This window comes from Pogona vitticeps, chromosome 3 (genome assembly GCF_051106095.1).
Source record: "Pogona vitticeps strain Pit_001003342236 chromosome 3, PviZW2.1, whole genome shotgun sequence".
Classification (NCBI taxonomy): domain Eukaryota; kingdom Metazoa; phylum Chordata; class Lepidosauria; order Squamata; family Agamidae; genus Pogona; species Pogona vitticeps.
The window spans coordinates 256,934,478-256,958,313 of NC_135785.1; the positions used below are offsets into that span (position 1 = coordinate 256,934,478).

At 45.5% G+C, this 23,836-nt stretch overlaps 1 protein-coding gene across 32 annotated transcripts in view; it reads left to right on the top strand.

Moving 5' to 3' along the window:
* Positions 1 to 23,836, top strand: part of DLG2 (discs large MAGUK scaffold protein 2) — a 1,097,443-nt gene that overhangs the window by 747,952 nt on the left and 325,655 nt on the right. For all 32 annotated transcript variants that reach the window (XM_078390148.1, XM_078390151.1, XM_078390152.1 and 29 more), the window contains 2 exons: positions 1,426 to 1,479; positions 20,896 to 20,946. In XM_078390148.1, the coding sequence (XP_078246274.1) occupies positions 1,426 to 1,479; positions 20,896 to 20,946 (105 nt within the window). The remainder of the gene's footprint in view (positions 1 to 1,425; positions 1,480 to 20,895; positions 20,947 to 23,836) is intronic.

Here is a 23,836-nt window from a genome sequence, read left to right on the forward strand (position 1 = left end):
GGCAGGGTCAAACAAACCTGGCCACCTGTGGTAGCAATATTCATATTCATCTCCCCCAGGAAACCTATACAAATATCTCACTTATGACCAAGTGGAATTTCTCCCCTTCTGTAACAATTCAACAAGGAGCTTCCCTTCAGCTTTGCCACAGACGTAGCTAATTTTGAATGGCTAAATATGAAAATATAGGAAATCAATAGTATCTCTTTTTTTTTCCTAGCGCATCTTTAACTGAAGAATGAATACTCTGTTTGCTTTTAAATCATGCATTGGCCAGATGCTGGAGACAAATCATTTCTGATCATTCATTGCAATGTGACAGAAACTGATGTATTTATCAGAAGCTTTGTCTGGAGGCAACGGCATGTTTTGTACTGGGACGTGATATCTGAGTTCAGCGCTCTGAGCCTTTATGCCAGTTATAAATGTTATAACTCAGTTTACTTCTTTAAAAAAAAAAAAAAAAAAAAAAAGGCCTGCAAAAGAGAACCAGAACTCAGTGACTTCACATATTTAGTTTAGAGCCAGAAAAGAGTGTCTTATAAAAACGCACATGGCATTGATAATTGACAAAGATGAAGAGCTGCAACTAGAATCCCTCCAGGGTTTTTTCCTCTTGTTTTTGTTCCCATGGCTTCCCTCTTCCCTGCTTCAAACAAGCCAAGAGCTATTTCTCTCTTTTTAAACGAGGGAGGGAGGGAGAGAGGGAGAGAGAAACTGCCCACAACAGTTTGGTCCCAGTGGAAGGATTTCAGTCTGTCGTTGGTACTGTCAGCTGCCTTGTCTGCAGGGCAATGAAAGAACCCAATTGGAAGTCTTTGCTTTCTGTGGAATCTGAGGGATAAGAAGATCACTCGAAGGAAGGGGCTATTTAGTCAAATTACAGGACTGGTGCACAAGATCAGATGTCTTCTCTTTTGTGTGGGGTGTGGGGGTGTGCAGTACTCCACAATACAAATTTTTTTATCCTCTATTAAATGACAACTGGCTGGATAGCTCAGTGGTTTAGGAATATGGCTGTGGAGCTGGAGGTTGAGAGTTCGGTTCCCCCACTGAGCCTCCTGCAAAATATAGCCAGCCTGTGTAGCCTTGGGCAACCTTCACCGTCCCCAGAGCGCCCCTAGAGGAAGGGAATGGTAAAACTCTACTGAGTAGTCTCTGCCTGGAACACCCCTATAAGGAGTCACCGTCAGTCAGAATTAACTTCATGGCACACGGTTATTATTAATATTATTATTAAGTCACATAGTGAAATTATTGTGATTTTTTTTCTCTCTGTACCATAGGTCGTATCATGGGGTGATTCAATGTCACATTTCAAACCTGTTTGTGACTAAAGATCTTGAAATACGCATTGAGTTATAGAGATGATCAGATTTTATAAAATGCTACAAATTTACTTTCTTCTCTTTATTTTTCCTCCAGGCCAGCCCTGCTCCCATAATTGTCAACACAGATACCCTGGACACAATTCCCTACGTAAGTTGAGCGGTTTTCCTTGTGTATTTTCATTTTCTTGACATTTTTTGGAAAGCTGGAGGTTTCCTAGTTTGTTAATGTTCTCAGTCTAGTTGTATTTTACTGGGTTACTTGCTTTAAACATATTACACAGAGCCCAGAGCACTGGCAATTGATTTAAAAATAAGCAACCGAATAAGATGAGCTTGGTTTCTAATGAAGTATGTGATGTTTGCCATTCATTAAAAACCCTTTATTTTTAAGAGGAATTGAATAGAACTGCCTATGTACAGATGAGTAGGAGACTGTTACTAATATGGGTGGGGAGAGTTTTTTTTAAAAAATTCTGCTGGGTTTATCATTGGGCCTGCAGGATGATGTAAAGCAGAATGGACAAGTATGAGTTGATAGGGTTCCTGGGGAAAAAAATTAATCCAAGATGCCATGTTTCGCAGTCTGGCCTAAAGGACCAGTTGGCCTACCCTTCTACAAAGCCCCATTCCAAGAAGGTCAACTGGGAGAGAAATCAAAGCTCTCTATGGCTCTGGAGATGGGTTCACCCTTCCCTGGCCACCCATCACTTAGGGAAGACAAAGAGGGTGAAATTGGTTCTGGCTGAAAACTCCAGCTGCCATATTGATTGGGTTGCCAGTAATGATAGGAGAGGTAAATCCTCTAATGTAGTGTGATCCCTTGGGGCAGTTAATCAGGAGATCTGATCTATCATCCTAACCCAGTTCCCTGTTGCAGAGTTTTGAATTCCATAATTTTTTGTTATGCAGTAAAAGTACAGAGATTCACAGAGGAGGATAGTTACAAGAATCCAACACGTTCTCATTAACTGGCAGTCAAAGTCTCAGTAACTCTCAGACATTTGTAGGAGAAATAATAAAAAATGTTTCTTTACTCACTGTTGCTTGAAATTACGGAAATTGTATATAGTGCTTTCTTTACTGCACACATACTAAGCAGCCAACCAGACAGATCAACAACAAACAGCCTCTAACAAAGAAAGAGAGGGAAAGAGGCACTTAGCAGAGAGGCAGGGCTCTCTTTGACTTCAAAGGCTAGAAGGAACAATTGGTTTGTCTGGACAGGTAGACAATCACCCCAGCCCAGAAAAGTCCTTCCCAGGCAAACCACAAACAGCAAGGTTTCAAATAAAACTTGAACATTCCCCTTTCGTGGGATAAAGGATTGGTTTAGGCTATAAGGAAGAGGCTAGCCAGAAGATGAGCTAACTATTTGGTCTTGTGACTAAATAGGTGAAGCAGATGTTGGGTTTAAGCCATGCATTATCAATTAAAGGTGACTCTGAACATATCCACATCCAAAAGTTTACTAGTTTTATCAGTGCTCTTCTGTCTACTGTTGAGCAGTGGGTGGGGTTGGGGAGCAGAATTCTTAAGAATTGGAATTGTCTCAAGCATCTTTTTGTGTGATGTTCAAATTGCGCACCAAAAATAGAAAAACATGGTAGTACAGTAAATCACACAACACAAAGTGGTCTCAGTGCATACCGACAGGATGATCACATCAGAATTTCTTGTCTTGCACTGTTATGCCATTTGATTGTACCACAGAGGGGTTAACCATGCAACCTCTCTCCGCCGTAGTACTCATTTGAACTATTGCCAGTTTTATTTTACCGCTGTCGTCAATCTGCTCTTACTGCTGCCTTTATTTTGATTGCCGTAGCAATTTTACAGTAGCTGAGCTGACCGGAGGGTTCTGGGAATTGTATTCCAAAAATGTAAATTTTCAGCCAGGAGCATCAGTTCCAATGCAGCAGCAACAACAACAGCACACACATACACTCTTGTGCATCTCCCACCTGCCGACACATTATGAAGACACGGGAGGATCAACATTCTAGAGAGTAAAATTACACCTGGGGGGGGAATTCCCAATCTGCTCTTAATGGATAAAAAAATAAGATGTATGTTTTGGCTGATGCATTACATTTGAATGGAAGGAGACGAAAGATAAAAAGAAAAAGCAAACATAGGCATGCACTTAGTTATTTGCACTCTTAAGTTGAAGCCCATTAGCAGTAGTAGAAGCTTTTCTTCTAGGTTCAGTGCTTCTGAAATCAGCCTTGTACGCATCAGGGTAAAATATTGGTAATGCTTTTCAAAAGGATGGCTGTGACTGAGTATATATTTAGCCTGGAGCATCTGTACCAAAGCAACACCTCTTGAAAGTTTAAAATAAAATATCTCCGAAGAGCAAAGTATCCACTAGAAAATGGATACTAACAGAGGCTATTTCTGCTGAGGCTATAAGAAGGGCAGGGGTAGAATCTGGGGCAAGTCCAAGACATGTTGCTGCCTGAGGCAACAGACATGATTGGGCCTGCAGTATTCCATAGACAGAAGCCAACAAGAGCCCCGTTGTGTGGTGGTTAAACTGCAGTACAGCAGTGAAGACTCTGCTCATAACTTGCGTTTCATCCCAGGCTCAGCGAGCCGGCTCAAGGATGATTTGACCTTCCATTCTTCCAATGTCGGTAAATTAAGTACCCGGTGTGCTAGGAGGGCAGGGAGCAATGTGCAGCCTGCGTAATTAAATTGTATACTGCCCAGTGAGAGCTTTAAGCACTAAAAAGGGATGTGGTGGTGCTGCGGGTTAAACTGCAGAAGCCTCTGTGCTGCAAGGTCAGAAGACCTGCAGTCGTAAGATCGAATCCATACAATGGAGGGAGCGCCCGTCGCTTGTCCTAGCTCCCGCCAACCTAACAGTTTGAAAGCATGTAAAAATGCAAGTAGATAAATAGGGACCACCTCGGTGGGAAGGTAAGCATGTTCTGTGTCTGGTCCCGCTGGCTACATGACCACCGAAACTGTCTTCGGACAAACGCTGGCTCTACAGCTTGGAAACAGGGATGAGCACCGCGCCCTAGAGTTGGACACGATTGGACTAAATGTCAAGGGAACCTTTACCTAAAGCACTCACAGCACACTTTGCAAGAAAGCTGATCAGTTATGGTCATGATTTTATGTCTGTTATGAGAATGGGGAAGTTCTCACGTGGTTTGGGTTCTCTGTGAGAGCTCTAAAGAGAGAAGGGTTGGCCAGGATGTAGCCCTATATCCGATCAATATCCACATATGGTATTGCCCAAGATTTGGCAGCTTTGGTGAGCTGGGCAGGAGGTTCAGTTTTCACATGTGCATGCATGCCCATGTGCACACACATTCCCTTGCCATGCGCTGGACCTTGCATTGTCTGAAAGTATATTTTTCCTTCTTTACTCGGTTGGGGTTGTTGCCTCGAAAGTTGTCTTTTTTTTTTCTAAACAGACAAGCCGCCCAGCAAACAAAGAACAAAAAAGATACAAAAAGATGCACTTTGCTCTACAGGAGACTTGTGTTTCCTGGAAGCTTGCAGGGAGCACACTTGGTCCTTCTCTGCAGTGGTATTGATTTATTTGATTTATATCCCCAGACCGGATGGGTGGGATATAAATCAAATAAATAAATAAATTTCTTCCCCTTAGCAGTGGTGGCTGGTGGCATCATGTCAGCAGCATCCTCTTCCCAGAGGTTTCAGGCCGGAAACCAGGATGAAAGGTGGACTGTTGTGATTTGACAAAGTCCTCGCTGTGTCTTAGAGGGTCATCAGGCGTATGTACACAGAAACACCTTTCGGCCGAGCCAGTGAGCCCTGGTGCAACGTGAGAACAGGCAGAGATGGGAGCCAAGGCTTTGAAGACCTCTCCCACAACAAAGTCAACCTTCCTCCTCTGGTGCTTTGCACCCAGAGTTGTGTGCCTCCATCTCACAGTCTAGGGAAGCACAACCTGTCCTTGAGTGTATGTGCATAGCTACAGTATGGATAAGTCCCACCTGTCTCCCTCCTTTCTATCAGTTTTGCTCAATGCAGCTCATCTGGTTGGGGATGGGGATTTTGAACCATTTAAAATGATCTTACAAAGTTATATTACAGAGCGACTTGCAAAAATACAAAGTTGCGTTGTCATTAACATCCTAAGTTCATTAACACCTTCATTAACACCTTAACTAGAAGAGTGGATGCTTCCTTCTCCTCTTGGAAATGGACCTCAACAGATGGGGAACCCTGACATCTGAGCATTCAGCCTGGAGGCAGGCAGTGCATCATGACCTCTCCCAATTTGAAGAGACCCTTGTCCAGCAGGCCAAGGCAAAGAGGCCATCCTGAAAGCAGCAAAATCAGGGAGCTGGACAGGGGACAGATTGGATTTGTCTTCAGTGTGGAAGGGATTGTCACTCTCAAATTGGCCTTCTCAGCCTCACTAGATGCTGTTCCAAGTCCTCCATACAGACCACGATACCATAGTCTCTCGAGACTGAAGGATGCCTAATCAGGATGCTTCCTTCTCCCCATAGTTTATTCCACCACTGTTTTTTTTGCCTCTTCAGATTTCAAGTATACAGCCTGGTGGGATGGAGGTGTTAAAATTCAGAGCCCTACAGCACAGGTGTACAACAAGTGGTGGATGGACTGGATAAGCCCCAGAGGCATTTTCCCCCAGGGGGGAAACCCCTAATTTTGGGGTCAACCACTCCCCCATATTTCCATTTCTGGAGGATATAGTTAGGGGCTTTGAAGAGTTAAGAACCACACCTCCAGGCCCTCAAAATAGAAACCAGTAGTACCTATGCAGTCATACGATATCCTGATTTTTTTTTTAATTGGTAATTTCTGATCATTCCATGCAGCCTGTGATGAAAGCTGGGAGCTAGAATTGGCCTCCCTCCTGCTGTCAGTAGAGATAACCCACTCCTGCCCTGTAGGAAAGAAGCTTGGATGGAGGGGTTTTATGTAGGCAAAGGATAAAAAGGTAAAGATGGACCTTTTTTTTTTTTTTTTTTTTTTGAAGGGTGAAACCCTCCCCTTCCTCTTCCCCACTTGCAATTTCAACTTCTGAAGTCTGCTTTTCTTGATAAAAGGAAAACAGGCCAGTGAGACGGGCATTTGCATTGAACTCTGAGTCCGTCCCTTTGTTTAAGCCCTGATTCAACTCTAGGAAATGTATTGGCATGGCTTCAGCGCGCAACCTTGGGTATTCAGAAATAGGGCTTTGATTATTAGAACTCCTCATCTGAAAGTTTGGCTGCTGTTTGACATTGTAGGGCATTTCCCAACCTTCCCGATTGTGTGTTGTCCTTTGATGTGAATGGGTGGAAAGAGAGACCCCCTTTCCTTCCCGTAATTGGCAGCTCTTTGTAGTGGAGGGCTGCCGCCAATCATAAAAGGACTGGTTAATTAGCCTTATTTCTGGGTTCAGTGACTTGAGCAGCTTTCACTCACTGAGCTGAACTGGTGGGAATTCATTTGATGGGCAGACTGAAAGACACAAAAGAAGCTGCTCTCCAGCAGATTCTGCAGCATCGGAGATGGAAGGACCTTGCGTCCTTTTTAGCTTAACGAAGAGAAGGCTGAGGGAAGACACGATAGCCGTCTTCCAAGATCTGAAGGGTTGCCACAGGGAAGAGGGCATTGATTCATTCTCCATTGTGCCTGAGGGTAGGACAAGAACCGATGGGTGGAAACTCATCAGAGGGAAATCCAACCTGGAAATAAGGAGGAATTGCCTGACAGTGAGAACCGTTCAGCAGTGGAACAGCTTGACTCCCAATGGTGTGGGTGCCCCATCGCTGTAGGTTTTCAAGAAAAGACTGGACAGCCATCGGTCCGGGCTGGTACCTTGTTTCCCTGAAAATAAGACAGGGTCTTATATTAATTTTTGCTCCAAAAACGCATACTAGGTTTTATTTTCAGATTAGGTCTTATTTTTGGGGGAACAGAGTATGAGGTTGCCTGCCTCGAAGACCTCCAATGTCCCTTCCAACTCTACGACAATTTTCTCATTCTATGATTCTATGATGCTTGAGCTCTACCATTAAAATCCATGCATAGGTTGCTATTAATCATAATGGTGCCTGTAATCTAATTTGTGCAAAACCATCACTGAATTCATTTTGGCCATGAGGCAGTCACTCTCTGTTTCCTACCACGCAGGAAAAACTGGGGTTTCTCCTAGTCCCCCATCATTCTAGTTGGCCTTTGTTTTAATCATTCCATGATGGCAATGTGTAACTATAGGTGGGCACGAACCAGTTTGTCCCAATTTGTCCTAGTTATGAAGATGGCAGCACAGGTGCTGCTGCTCCCCTGCTTCTTCTGGCTCATTCGTCCCCTCACTGGGCCAAGCATGCTAGCTTCCTGCACCTCCTCAACTGATCTTCCAGTTCTGGCAGCAGCTCAGGCTTCTCTGCCCCGCCCCCTTGGCTGATCTGCCACTCAGAGAAAAGGGCGGGGCAGAGAAGTCTGTGCTCTTGCTGGTGACTGGGAGATTAGCCGAGGAGGTGGAAAAAAAAACAAAGCTGGGCCTGGTGAGTGGCTGAATGAGCTGCAGAGGTGAGGGAGCGAAGCAGCAGCACCTGTTCCACCGCCTTACAAACTGGGGTGAACCAGTTCAGGCCCATTTCTAGTTCTAACTGGTGTCAACTGGGTTATATCATGGTTTTTTAGTTTTGTTCCCCTTAAAACAAGGATGGAGAATGTGCCTCCAAATATTGATGGATTACAACTACCATCATCTGCCAACACCAGCGAGGACAGCCAAGTTGCAGAACATCCAGAGAACATCTAACAACCTCTGATGTTCCACACCCTGGAAGTGAAACAAGTGCAATCCTTGGTTGCTCACCTGTAGAGTGATAAAACTCTTGAAACATATGATCAGCCATCGCCAAGTAGGGCTAGGATCTATATGCACCATGTTCCGTGATGTCTTCGCTTCTTGTTTAAAAATGAAAGTTGTGAACCAGTTGTTCCTCTCTTGCCAAACATATGTGTGACTTCTAAATGGCTCCGTGAGCATTTTTTAAATTTTTGTTTAATTTGCATTGATTGGTTTATTTTGCAGTCGGCACTGGCGAAACCAGGGATTCAAGCTTCCAAGCCCCCACTCTCTTTAAGCTGTGTTTTGCCTAATAGAAGGGATTCACTGACCACAGTGCCAGGGGCTAATGAAAAACACCTGGCACCCAGCTGGAATTGTAATCCACTCTCCATCAAACAAAGCGTGTCTTTGGTTGCAGTCAGGGAGAGAGAAACAAATCTCTCTGTGGCCAGCGCAAATTAAAGTTGTCTCATGAATATTTGATCCGATAATTTTCTGCAGAAGATTGACTTGATTAGAAGGTAAATGCAATCCCAAGCAGATTCAAGAAGGTAATTTTCATGCTTGCTGGAGACAGCTCGGAAGGGGAAACCGAGACTGGAATGTAATTGTTTGTTCTTCATCGTGGTCTTCTGTGAATGCACACAAAGGGTTAATCCGGCGCTTGCGTCGGTCCTCTCGGAATATTCCAGAGCTCTGAAAGAGAAAGCAACAAACGTAATGATGCCCCTATTGCGCATGCTCCCGCCCGCCCTAGCCTCAGTTCCATTTCTCCGCCTTGCGGTTCGGAACCTCTCCTTTGAGCTCCGTTTGTTTATCTCTTTGGACAACTCTTTTTCGGCTTTTTTGACCTGGACTGGACTGGATTTCTACTACTTCTACTGCCCCTTGACGCGGACTGTGCCTGGACTTTGGTTTTTCGCTTCTCCCTTCAATTTGGACGCCTCGGATTTTTTCCCGCCTTTTTACTGCTCCGCGGCCTCTTTCTACCCTAACGGCTTATGCCGTCAGGTCCCTTCAGCCGTTGTGTGCGCTGCTCTCGCAAGATCCCCCACCAGGATCCGCATGATCTCTGTCTTTTTTGCCTGGGGGCTAGACACCTCACAACGTCCTGCGTACATTGTAGGACTTTCACTAGAGCAGCACTAAAAGCCAGACGACAACGGTTGAATTACCACCTTTGGGAGTCCACTCTATCGGCCACCAGACCTTCGGACTCGGAAATGGTTTCTCCTGCGGCTACCCCACGGCGGGAGGCGGACACGTCTCCCCAACCGGGACCATCTAGGCCATCAGCGAGGCAAGCCAAACAGCCTGCTTCTAAAAAACCAGCGGCTAAGACGGGATCTGACTCGTCTTCAGCTAAGCCGGCGAAACAGGGTAAGGCGAAATCTTCAAACAAGACTAAGGATGTTCCCGCTAAGCTCCCGTCGATCTCCGAGTCCCTCCCATCTCCCTTACTCGAGGAATCATCCAGGGAGAAGGCGTACTTGTCGGAGACAGCCGCTTCTCTGCCTCCGCGACAAGTCGAGCCGGTCATGCCGACGCGCATGGTTTCTCCGACCCCGAGTCAGCTTGTTGCTGTCACTACGGGTCTCACTTCGGTCCCGCACAGCCCATCCACTCATGGGCTTGGGTCTCCGGCTCCGTCGATCTCGACCTCTCCCTCGCGCTCGAGGTCTCCGCGGGGGAAACGCCGTAACAAGACGAAACACACCTCGCCACCCCATTCGAGGTCGAAGTCGCCGCGGGGAAAGCGCGCGCACAAGAGGAGGCACAGTTCAACATCCTCCTCTTCGTCGCAATCCCCGCGAGGACGGCGTACCCCCAAGAAGAAGCGCACTGCCTCCCATCGACGTCGGGATAAACATCGACGTCGGAAATATTCTTCCACCTCATCTGATTCCCAGTCCCCTCCTCGAGCTAAGCGTCATCGACACCGACGCCGCTCTACCTCCACCAGCTCGACGTCGACATCGCCGGACCGACGTCGACGGCGCAAGAGGACTAAATACGTCTATATCGCGTCTTCGTCGGACTTGTCACCCCCTCATCGTCGACGTCGACATCGCCGGGGCGAGGTCGACCCACCTATCAATACCTCATCGCAGGCGCTTCTACCTGCCCCTTCCGCGATCATCCCTCCTCTGCCTCAACCGTCGACATCGAATGTAGGGATCGACGTCGGCAAGTCCTCGCGCAAGAGGAAAAGGGACGTTTTTTCTTCTGACCCGGACGAGGTTTCCTCGGTCTTGTCTACCAACTCGGACCGGGACCTTCCTCCACAGCCGGACAACGGTGATCCCCCAGAGGGGGAACCAGTGGGCTCAGACATAGGAGATGCCAACGTCTCCTCGCCCTCTGAGGATTTTTCCTCGTACTCTCAAATGCTATCACGACTTGCTAAGACTCTTAAGCTTGAGTTGGACCAACCTGCGCCTGCTACCGAGGACCTTATTTTTGGCGACATAAACCAGGAAAGGTCTCCGCCACCTAGTTTGACCTTTGTACCCGCAATACTGGACATCATAAAGGAACACTGGGCACATCCTTCTGATACTCCTGCCTTACCACGTAGAACGGAAAATTTTTACCGGGTTCACGGTGAGGATACGAAATTCCTCACTAAGCACCCGGTTCCAAATTCTTTAGTGGTGGAAACCAGCTGCACTAAACCTACTGGCAAATCGCATGTCACCCCTATCAACAAGGAAAGCAAAAAACTAGAAATAATTGGCAGGAAGATCTACTCGCTCACGGCTTTCCTCATCAAACTAATCAACTATCAGACGGCATTGGGAGCATATCAAAAGCAACTGTGGTTGAAAGTTTTGCCTGGGCTTAGGCTTGTCCCCCAGGAGGTCAGACAGGGTTTTTTAAATTTCTACGAGGAGGCCCAGACTGTCTCTAAGTACCAGCGCCTCTCTACTAGACATGCAGCAGAGGCAGCGGCCAAGATCTTAATGTCAGCTGTCACGCTCCGCAGACATGCCTGGCTGAGAGCTGCTACCATCCTGGAGGACGTGAAGGCCAAAGTGGAGAACCTGGCCTTCGATGCTACTGGCCTCTTCAATGAAAGGACAGATACCCATCTAGAGGATCTCCATAAGGCCAAAAAGACGGCTAGATCATACTCCATTCAGACACAGCCACGCTATAACAGGTTCCAGTGGCGGAAGTCTTACAGCCAGTATCAGCAGTCTTCCCAAAACTTTAAGTCTTACAGAAACTTACCCCAACAAAGATCCTCGAGGGCATCCTCTTCTGCTCCCAGTTACAGATCTCAACAGTCTCAGCGCAGGAAATCTTTCAAACCACCTGCCAAAAAACCTAAACGTTATCTTTGACTCTCCAAGAAATTTGTCGTTCCACTCAAACTCCACACGGCTTTCCCCCTTTTTACACGACTGGCTCTCAATCACAGGCGACGCGTGGGTCCTAAACATCATTGCCCACGGGTACCAACTGGAATTTATCGAGTCTCCTCCACTAGGGTTCGTATGTCTCACACCCTTCGACGTCGCTCTAGAGGAGGAGGTCACGTCACTCCTACAGAAACATGCTGTCGAGACAGTTCCCATCACAGACCTGCGAAACGGATTCTATTCCAGATATTTCGCTGTATCAAAAAAAGACGGAGGCATAAGGCCCATCTTAGATCTCAGGCTTTTGAACACTTACCTTCGTCCTCGTCGTTTTCGCATGGTCACGCTGGAATCAATCTTGCCCCTGTTAAAGAGAAACAACTGGTTTGTGGTCATAGACCTCAAGGACGCTTATTTTCACATTACTATCCACCCCAGTCATCGCAAGTACCTTCGTTTCCTCTTTCAGAACACTATTTACCAGTTCCTGGCCTTACCCTTCGGCCTCTCGACGGCCCCAAGGACTTTTACAAAGGTGATGGCACCGGTTGCGGCTTACCTACGTCTTCAACACATCCACGTCTACCCATACATAGACGATTGGCTCCTCGTCTCACCCTCACGAACTCAGGCCTTGAAGGACACCAGGCTCGTTCTTCGTCTACTGCTGAGACTAGGACTTACTGTCAACGTGAAGAAATCCCATCTCTCCCCTTCCAGAGTGGCCCACTACATAGGTGCTCGTCTGGATTCCCGCGTCGCCCGGATCTTTCTGCCCGGGGAGAGGATCCGCAAGATTCAGAGAGCGGTCAAACGGTTTCGACCAAGAGCTCTAGTGACAGCGAGGCATGCACAGCACCTTTTAGGCCTCATGTCGTCTACAACCCCCGCTCTGTCCCATGCACGACTCAAACTAAGGTCTCTGCAGTCATGGTTTCTTGCTCTGTTCGACCCTATGACGGACAGTCAGAACAAGCGTCTTCGAGTCACCAAAGAACTTGCAATCCAACTACAATGGTGGGCGCATGCACCAAACCTCAGGATAGGAAGACCATTTCGTCCCCTGCAATTGACGGCTCAGATAACCACCGATGCCAGCCCGTCGGGTTGGGGAGCGCATTGTGGTCCCCACAGGATACATGCGCTTTGGTCCCCACGAGAGGCCAGTCTTCACATAAACCTTCTCGAGATGATGGCGGTCATCAAAGCCCTTCGGGCGTTCCTCCCTATGGTACGTGGTCGTGGTGTTCAGATAATAACGGACAACACCACGACCATGTACTATATAAACAAGCAGGGCGGTACACACTCCCCGTCCCTGCTATATCTCACGGTGATCCTCTGGGAATGGTGTCGTCTCCACCATGTTTTCTTGAATGCAATACATGTTCCCACGACAGACAACACGCTAGCGGATTGTCTCAGCCGGCTTCCGTATCAGACCCACGAGTGGGAACTCAACTCCCAAATATTTCACGACCTGTGTCTCCTTTGGGGCACCCCCACTCTGGATGTCTTTGCGTCTCAACAGAACGCCAAGTGCAACAATTACGCGTCCAGAGCAGGGATAGGCACCGGATCCCTAGGAGACGCCTTCATGCTCCGCTGGGACCAGCCCCTGCTGTACATCTTTCCGCCTCTTCCACTGATCCAGAGAGCGTTGGTGAAACTTCGGCAGTCACGGGTGAACGCCATATTCATAGCCCCCTACTGGCCTCGCCAAGCCTGGTTCCCCACCCTCGTGGAAATGTCTTCAGAGTTCAGGAAACTACCACAACTACCCGACCTCCTGACCCAGGATTCGGGCGCCATTCTTCACCCAGATGTGGATTCACTACATCTGACTGCCTGGAGGATCTCCCACAAGTCAAGGAAGTGTTAGATAAAGCCAGGAAACCGTCCACCACTTCCTTATATGCACAGAAATGGAAGGGTTTCCTCAAATTCACCGGGGATAGGGGTCTTGTCCCATCCCCTGTATCCCTCTCCACGTTGTTGTTATTCTTAAGACACTTGTTTGATTTTAACCTTTCTTTGTCTACCGTTAAGGTCTATCTGGCTGCTGTCATGTCTTTTCAACCCAGGAACTCGCCCTCCTCACGTTTTTTCTCACACCCTACTGTTAAGTCTTTCTTGAAGGGACTCTCTAACTTGAGGCCCCCAATGAAACCACCAACCCCGCAATGGTCACTCCAGTTGGTTCTTCGATCCCTCACGCGCTCGCCCTTTGAACCAATGGCCACTTGTGATCTCAGGTTACTGACTTTCAAAACGGCCTTCTTGGTAGCTATTACCTCCGCACGTCGTGTCAGTGAATTAGCAGCCCTGCGTTGTGATCAACCATATTTGCAGTTCTTCAGGGACAAGGTGTTGTTATATCCCGATGTCTCCTTCCTCCCCAAGGTCGTTTCTGATTTTCACCTTAACCAACCTCTTTCTCTTCCAACGTTGTTTCCACAACCTTCTTCCGATGTCGAGCGCATGCTCCACACCCTGGATGTACGAAGAGCTTTAGCTTTTTATGTCTCCAGAACCAAGGACCTTAGAGCTTCTAACCGATTATTTGTTTGTCACTCCGGTTGCAAAAAAGGGTTACCTGTAGCACGGTCTACTCTCTCCCGGTGGATTGTCAGCACGATTTCCTTGGCCTACGAACTACACCATAAGTCTCCTCCTCTTGGGTTACGTGCTCATTCTACTAGAGCCGTTGCTTCCTCTACGGCCCTTCTGCGTGGCGTTGATGTTCCGGATATCTGCAGAGCCGCCACGTGGTCTACCCCGTCGACCTTCATTACTCACTATCGGCTTGACCTCAGGGCCAAAAAGGAGACAACCTTTGGGAGAGCCGTGCTCACATCTCTGCTACAGTGACATCCCACCGTCCGGTGAGTAAGCTTGCTAATCACCCTTTGTGTGCATTCACAGAAGACCACGATGAAGAAAACGAGGTTACTTACCTGTAACCATTGTTCTTCAAGTGGTCATTCTGTGAATTCACACAATCCCGCCCGGCCTCCCCTCTATCTGTCACTGTAGGGTATGCTCCAAGGATGTATACCTGTGGCGAATAAATGGAACTGAGGCTAGGGCGGGCGGGAGCATGCGCAATAGGGGCATCATTACGTTTGTTGCTTTCTCTTTCAGAGCTCTGGAATATTCCGAGAGGACCGACGCAAGCGCCGGATTAACCCTTTGTGTGAATTCACAGAATGACCACTTGAAGAACAATGGTTACAGGTAAGTAACCTCGTTTTTTTACCCTAATATACTGTACCTGATACCAGAGGATTAATGACTATAAATCTGTATGTGTCCTGATAGCAAAGACTTGAACCCCGCAATTTTCTGCTGGCTTCACTCCAGGAACAATGACCAACACTATGTAGGGTTATTGGCAATTTCTTGCTTCCATGAACAGAGAGGAATGGTTTTGATACGCAGTGGTGGGCTAAGTAAACATCACAGCCGGCAATGCAATGAGAGTACCAAAGAAGGCTGATACCTGTCAGAGACAGTCGGTATGTGGATTGTCATTGGACAAATGCGTTAAAGAGGGTACTTGCAAGATTCCAGACCAACTACAAGGAGGAGAAAGGTCTTCTCCCTCCTCAAGGTGGAACTACTCTGCGATGGAGCCATTTAGTATTTTTAGATTTGAAAACACATCCAGCAGTTTGAATTGAGGATGGGGGAAACCCAACAGACTGAGCTGCTGTCACTCAAAGACCATGCTATGCATTTTGTTGTTGTTTAGTCATTAAGTCGTGTCCGACTCTTTGTGACCCCATGGACCAGAGCACGCCAGGCCCTCCTGTCTTCCACTGCCTCCCAGAGTTGGGTCAAAGTGCTATGTATAGTGTTCATCATTATTATAATGTTTGTTATAATCCACATTCTTCAGCACCCACTGGGTTGGGGCTTGGAACTGAAACCCTACAGATACTGGGGTCCTAATGTACTTGCAGTGTTTCCCCCCTCTTTGTGTCTTTTCTATTCGGATTGAGTGGTTGTGACTGTGGAAGAGTGATTTCTGTATGGGCTTTGGGTGGATATGTCATATGCATATGTTACTGCATAACTGCCCCCTACTGGCAGCATAGGTGATTGCATTTCTTCCTATATGCAGAAAATGGTATTTCTTCTTCTTTTTCCTTTTTAAATAGAGATCCAGAAACACAGAGATAACACCATGGATCTTTAGGCACAGAGCATATCTTTTGCACACCCTTGGCAGACACCATGCATTAGCAGCTTTTATTTTAAGAAATGGATTACTTGACCTTTGGCTGTGCTTTGCACTTGGTTGGTGGGTGGAAAGTTGGATTCTCCTTGGGATTACTGCAGTAGAGGGTGATTTTGAGGCCATACTCTTTTGCCTCCATAGTCCTTTCTGAACCTTATATGGCTCTGCTTTTAAAGATACCAGCCTCCAACACAATGCACCTACAGCATTGCAGAGCCAGTAAATGCCTCCTGATGTCAGAGATAAACAGGGCGACTGTCTCCTTCTGTCCTGTTTCTGTTTAGAGATTTTGTGAGTTTTCCTGTCCCATAACTCTACCAATTTTAGTTCAAAGATCCTCCTAAGATCTGAATTTAGTGCTCCCCAAATAGCAGTGCTTCCTTTCCCATAACACTTTAAAAGTTTCCCAGCTGTCATATTTTCCTTCCTTTTCATTCTAAAAAGTTACTGTAACTTTCTGAGATTTAGTTACTGGCAATAAGAGCTTCCAAGTAAAATATGCTAGTATTGGCACTCCCCATTAAATAGAAGTGAGCTTTTTCCCCAGAGAAAAACTTCAGCATTCTTAAAGTTTGCCATTTTTTAAATCTTCCATTTAATACCCTGAAATTTCTCCTCTAGGGCAACTTTTCAAGACTTACTCTGAAAATAATTCCTCTTGCTCACTGTTTTTATATCAGTTTAAGACAGGAGTTTCTGAACATAAATCATTTATTTTAACAGATGCAACACCCTGAACTGTTTTTTTTTTTTAAAGAATTATACACAGAGAATTCAGAGTGAGAGTGTTTATTTCTTTATCTGATTTTTCCCCCATTATGGTATTCACACCCCATCCCTCAAGGTAGTCTTGAATTACACAGACTTGAAAAGGGCAGGCTTCTAAGGAGTGAAGCCAGAAGGAAGCAAAATGTAAATAAGCAGAGAAAATAATGAATTCTTTCCTTAACAGTGGCCAATCAGAAGAGGAGTGGTTGCTGACAAGGATCAAAATCTGATTAGATTTTTTTTTTCTCCAGTGACAATATTATTTCTGAATGGCCCAAGATGGCAAGAAAACAGAACATTTATTGTCTTGGAAATCCATATAGTTTGGAGGCTTCTGGTGAATTTTGGAGGATATACAGTATTGCATGCAAAATCCTTATCCCTTTAGAAAATATGCACAAAATTGCTGTGGCCAGTGGAGAAAATGTGTACAAAAACGTACGTTAGACAACTTTGTACAAATGGTATATACTGGAGAAAAAAACACATGCTGCCCAGTACATAACAATCTCCCTGTTTGTATTGGGGACTATCACACCCAAATACACAACTGGGACATTGCTAAGATGCTGGTAGGATTTTTGAGAAATGCTACAGGAACAACATAAGACAGATTTCTCCTCCTTTAGCTGGGGATACCACATTAAATAAATAAATAAAAAATAATTAATTAAATTAATATGATTTAATTAATTTATTTAAACATTAAATAAATAAATCCGGGCAGGGATAAACTAATTATTGTTGTCACATCACAGAACGGCAGAGCTGGATGAGACCCTTATCCTTTATTCTAGCCCCCGTCCAGGAGGCCCTGTGGGGAATCAAACTCACCCTCTCTGGCTCTGCAGCCAGATACCTCAACTGAGCAATCCAACACTTCGTCAAAATGTGTGGTGTGGAATAAAGAGCCATTATTCCAATTTGTGCCACTATTTGGTAGAAACGAATTTCTTGATGAACTGCAGTTTGCTGTTTTACACTGCAGTTGCCTGCATCATATCATACACAGCATGGCCTGAGGGGCTGAAGCGCCCTCCTGCCATTTTGGATATTGCCATTTCAGATGTCGGATTTGCGACCATTTCTGGGAGGTTATCAGAGGGACTTCAAATTTTTCTTCAGGATGTTAATTGCATCCTGCAACTTGCTGGCTGGATGATTCTGGAAATTGTGGTTCCAAAAAAAGTTACATTTTCAAGCTTTAGATTTGAGTCTAGAATCCATAGAACCAGATTCCTTTGAACTTGCAGCAATATTGAGGCCCAGAGTTATAAACTACCTCAGGTTGCCTGGTTTGTGTATTTTCCAGTTCGGCTTTTATTATAGGAAATACAGTTTACTTGATCCCCACATCATGGTAAACTATATTTTCCTGCTAACTGGAGTGCCAGAGAGAGAAGCATAGAGGACAAAGTGAAGAACCACAATCTCAAGATTTGACCTCAGTGGCCAAGCCATAGCTTTGACATTTCATCCGAACTAGGTTAGTGATATTAAGGAGAATCCTCAGTTGATGCTAGGGAGAATGTAGCCGACTGGAAAAAAAAGGTATGAGAGAACCACTCATAAGCCACACTCTTCCCTGGGGCCTGAAAGTAGGGAACAGACTGGAACAAAAATGATGTCAAGCATTTATGAAGATGTTCTGTAACTACATTAAGCGGCACAGAAGTGATTCTGGTGTTATTGGATCCAGCTAAACTAATTGGAAAGTACTTGCTTTCTGTTATAGTGGAAGTTGTGTATGCCTTTGAAAGGTCAGACATCACACAAATCCACTGTATGTAACTCCCGAATGAATACATAATGAGCCGTGAGAAGAGCAGATTTAGGAAGGGAGTGGGTTACTTGCATGCTGTTGTTGTTGTTGACATCCTAACACAATTACAGTCATTGTGCCTCAGCTTAGTGACTGGGGTATGTGGAGCTATCTGTTCAGGTTTGCCCACCATGAACTCTCCATGTGGCTTTGGCCAAGTCTCCAGTCATTCAACACTGGTTTCCAACAAAGGGGTACAACTAGCCAACACAGATTGTTGTTGTGAAGTGTAAGGTAAAGGTAAAGGTTCCCCTTGACAATTTTTGTCCAGTCGTGTTCGACTCTAGGGGGTGGTGCTCATCCCCGTTTCCAAGCCATAGAGCCAACGTTTTGTCCAAAGACAATCTTCCGTGGTCACATGGCCAGTGCGACTTAGACACGGAACGCTGGTCCCTATTTATCTACTCGCATTTGCATGCTTTCGAACCGCTAGGTTGGCGGGAGCTGGGGCAAGCAACGGGCGCTCACTCTGTCGCATAGATTCGATCTTACGACTGCTTGGTCTTCTGACCCTGCAGCACAGGCTTCTGCGGTTTAGCCCGCAGCGCCACCACGTCCCTTGTTGTGAAGTGTAATTTAACATGAAAAGAGGAACTTCAAATCTTTAAATTATTACTGTAGAGATCCTGGCCAGCATAGCTAGTGGTGAAAGCTTCTGAGAGTTGCAGCCCAAGAACATCTGGGAGCCACTGATCTTGAAACATAGAAAACAGGCTTAGACTGAATCAGACCCTTCTTCTATCTAACCCAGTATTGCCCACTCTCAACTGGCAGTTGCCTTCCATATCCCACATAGTTCTCTATTTAGCCATACCTAGAGATGCCAAGGATTAAAACGGAGGTCTTCTACATCTGAAGTGCCTGATTTAATATTGAGCTATGGCTCCTCCCCACAAAGATCTCCATCCTTGAAGAATTAGCTGGGGGGGGGGAACTGGGTTAGGTCACCATAGATGAGCTTATCATCAAGTTATTTATTGATAGAATCCTGACATTCATCAACATAATGCTGGATAGCTCAGTGGTTTAGGTCTCTGGCTGTGGAGCCAGATGTTGGGAGTTTGCGTCCCCCTCCTTGCCAGGGGCTGGACTGGATGATCCATAGGGTCCCCTCTAGCTCTGCAATGATGGTGATAGTTATTTTGAGATAAACATGATTTGGTAACAATACAGTTTTATATAAACTGTCAATAAACACCAACATGTCTTTGGAGAGTGATGAATGATTTGCATTTTTGTCATGCCTAGCAAAGCTTGGAAATCCCCTAACCAGAAGTGGTCATGCTGACTGGGGTATCCAATACATTACATGCAAAGTGTGTCCTTTTCTTGCAAACAACCTCTATTAAATTATCTTTTTCAAGCCTTGATCTTAGGAAAAAGGACCACAGCACCCTTGAGATCTCCTGGGGATACATGCTAAGCAAACACACTTCCTAGCTTTCATGCTCCAGTACACTTAACAGTGAAGCCTTTGCCCATGTATCTATTTAATGCAGGCCACCCTTTCTTAAGCTGCTTATTCCAAAGTAGTCCCCACGGACTTCGGCTAATACAGAGCAAATGGCATGAAAACTGCCGATGTTCACTTTTGCAAATGTTATATCAGAAAAAGGCAGGTGCTTCTTTTTCTAAAGACTTCTGCTACTTTTATGAACAAATTACTGCAGCTGGGTGTGGTCTTCACCATGATGGCAGCAAAAGTCATGCATGCAATATGAAGAAAAAACAGAGGAGTAGGGGCATATTCTAAAATTGTAAAGGTAAAGGTTCCCCTTGACATTTAGTCCAGTCGTGTCCAACTCTAGGGTACGGTGCTAATCCCCATTTCCAAGCCATAGATCCAGCATTTTGTCCATAGACAGTTTCTGTGGTCACGTGGCCAGCGCGACTAGACACGGAACACCATGACCTTCCCACCGTGGTGGTACCTATTTATCTACTCGAATTTACATGCTTTCAAACTACTAGGTTGGCAGGAGCTGGGAGAAGCAACAGAAGCTCCCTCCGTTGCGTGGATTCAATCTTACGACTGCTGGTCTTCTGACCCTGCAGCACAGAGGCTTTTGTGGTTTAACCTGCAGCGCCGCTACATCCCAATTCTAAAGTTTAGTCAAATGTAAAAGATCAGAAACCTGGAGTGCAATAAATCCAGGAGGATGGAGTGTTATCTTAGGGATAGGGTGAAGCAGAAGGTGAATTAGATATACTTTGTGCTGCTAGACTAACAAAGGTTCAAACTAGGCAATGCACATAGTTTGTATTTAAAAGTGGTGGTCTCTCAAGTGGCCATCTGAAAAGAATGGTTTCTATGTTCCACAAAAGATAGGGCGTTGCAAGTCCAAAGTGCTTTTCTCCTTAGCATCATGTTATTGTGCTCTTCCAAGCATGGACCTATATATTTATTCCAGCTGAGAAAGTATAACTGACTCCCCCCCCCCCCCAAAAAATGTGGAAATAATCCATTTCATCATATTTGGAAGAACTCATGCCCTCATCAAAAACACAGGGTTTTCCTTCTGCTTCTCCCCAGGTATTAATACGTTTCTCTATCATTTTCTCTTCAGGTCAATGGAACAGAGATTGAATATGAATTTGAAGAAATCACATTGGAAAGGGTAAGTTAATTGTTCTTCACACTGCAGAGGCATGATGACTCTGTTAGCAGGACAAAGAAAGCAATTAGCTGGATATAATCCTACATTTTCAATTTAAGTCTTTGGAGTAGAATTTGCCTTACATAATTACATGAAAATCCTCCTGATCAAGACTGGTGAGGGATCTCTAGTCCCCAAATACTTGCTGATGTATAGCTGAGTTATTCTTCTTTTATTTTCCTTTTATAAAGACTTTCCCCTCAAATTTTGTGTTTAAAAGTGAGAGCGGCAAAACTCAAGAAATGGTATTAAATAGGGATATGCATCATCTTTGGACCATTATGTACATGGGGACCAAGTCGCAGCTGTTTGTGTCTTTCCAAGATGGCCGCCGGATGGAGGGAAGAGCCTGATGCACTCGTGGGATGGAGCCCTGTCTTCCCCTCCCCCTCCCTCCAGATCCTGCATATTAGTTCTAATATTTGTGGCGTTGAAAACTTTGGTAAAAGGTCCGTCACACCCCTTGTTGTGCAGCTGGCCACCCCACAAAATGATGAAAACCACAGAGATCACTGGCTCTCTGCATATTTAGACTGATGGTCGGACGGACGGACAGACGGACGGACGGACTGACTGACTGACTGACTGACTGATTGATTGATTGATTCAGTGCAATACAGAGTGAGAGACTACCATCAGTGTAGCATATTATCTGGGCTTTAAATTTCTGGAAAAAAATTTCTTTCTCCCCAACTTTTACAAACTTCATTGGTTACACAACATTCCTATACAGATTTTAAACAGTGCATTTTAGGATGCTGGGGGCATTTATCTTTTTCTCCCCTGCACTATGCCTTTCCTTTTTTCTTTTCTAGTGAAGAACTTTGGTGTCACTGCCAATGTTCCCAGTATCTTTCTCCTCCTGCTCTTTTTTTCTTGTGTTCTCTCACTTGGAGGTGTGCAAATAAATTCTGCCAGAAATAATTCTGATGACACTGTGTAACCCTGCCCCCAAGTCATCGTTGTGTGCTTTTTCCCCACTGACAACTGTGCTTTTTAAAAAAAATTCCCAGACATCTGGGAATCATAAATACCAGAATGAACCCAGAGAGGGATGGAGTGTCTCCAAAAGAGTGTGAGAAACAGCCAGGCACCAACCGGTGTATCTTTATTTGGGCACAAACTGTGTGCATCCCCAATTTTAAGTGTTGTGATATGATTCAGGGTGTAAAAAAAATCTGAAAACCACTTCCACCGTTTTCAACGTGTCCATCATTGTTGCACAACTGGACATCCAATAAAATAATGAAACCCACTTGTGTGGTTTCTTTTTCTGCACGTGGCAGAAAATCCAACAGGATATTCCTGGCAAAGAAAGTTTGTTCTTAATCCTTTGACAGATGGCAGGGTTTAGTTGATGCTTCCCTTCACTAGAAGTGCATTCTTTTTTTACTGTGTGACACTGTTCTGAAAATATCCTGCACACTTCTAAATAAACTGGGAAGTGGTACAATGCAACCAATTCTGGAGCAAAACCTCCTTAAAAATATTAAAAACACACCTATGCTAACGAATTCCACAACCTTTTCAAGCCGAGATCCTTAAGAGCCAAAAGCTCTGGTGAACAGACATGTTAAAAGATGGTGCACAAATGAGATCAGTATTGGGGTCGCCTAGCTTCCAAGGGCGGAACGTTCCATAGCGAGGGTGTTGCAGCCAAGGACACCATTACCACAAGGAGTCTAAAAGTAAACCCTGAATGCAGTCTTGTCCTCCCATTCATGTACTCTAGCGACCGGTACCCTCAAACTCACTATCTCTGATACAGGGGCTTGAATATACATCTTATGTATAGTAACCATCAATAGCTTTAACCTCCATGAATAGCAAAAAAAAAAAAAGTGAGGGGAGATAATCATTTCCACGTGATGGTCAATGTCATTTAAGCCACTGGTTGCCAACCTTGGGTCTCCAGACATTCTTGGACTACAACTTTCAGAAATCCTGCCCAGGACAGCTCGTGGTGAAGGCTTCTGGGAGTTTTAGTCCAACAACACCTGGGGACCCAAGGGTGGGAACTGCTAATTTCAGCCATTGACAGCCCGTGCTTTGAAGAGAGTCCTGAAATGGAGCAGAAACCCAGTGAAGTTGGCAAGAAACATCAACCCAGGGTCTCATGTTTTTCCTTCTCCTCTCCTCCCTTCTCTTGGCTTTGAGAAAGCCAGAAGTAGATCACAAGCTGAATCTGAATCATTGGGGGGAAAAACCCACCCTGAGTCCAAGTCAAGTATGAGTTCTTGACTTGGACTCAGTCTGACTTGATAATGGGACTTAGTAAGTCTGACTTGACAATGGGACTTAAGTCTGACTTGACAATGAGTCCCATGACTCAAGTCCCCATCTCTGGCCTTTCCCCGCCCCTGAAATTAATCCTACTGAAAAATGAGAGTTGCCACTCATGAATATATTAGGAGATGTGATTCTCTGTTTAAACAATCAGAGATCCCATTTTGCACTTTTTTTGCCCCCCCCAAAGCCCCATGAAAATTAGGAGTGCAGTCTGAGACCGGGAAGAGAAAATTGGCCTCTGGGCCCTGGGCAGTTCGTAGACTGGCTTGGGGGATGATGCCTCACCCCAGTATTTTGGGGGATGCTCTCATGCCCTCAAGACCTTGGCCACTCCTGACCCACAGACGCTTGGAAAGCTAAAGTCTTCACTGGGATTATGTAATGAAAGGTATTACATAAAATGGATGTTTCTATTTCTTAAGGACTAGCACCAGAGCCACTGTGGCATAGCGGATAGACTGTTGGCCCAAGAGATCTGGGTTCAAATCCTTGTTCATCCAAGGAGACTCATTGGGAGGGTGGCAACGGTAAAACTACTCCTTATGTACCTTACCTACCCCAA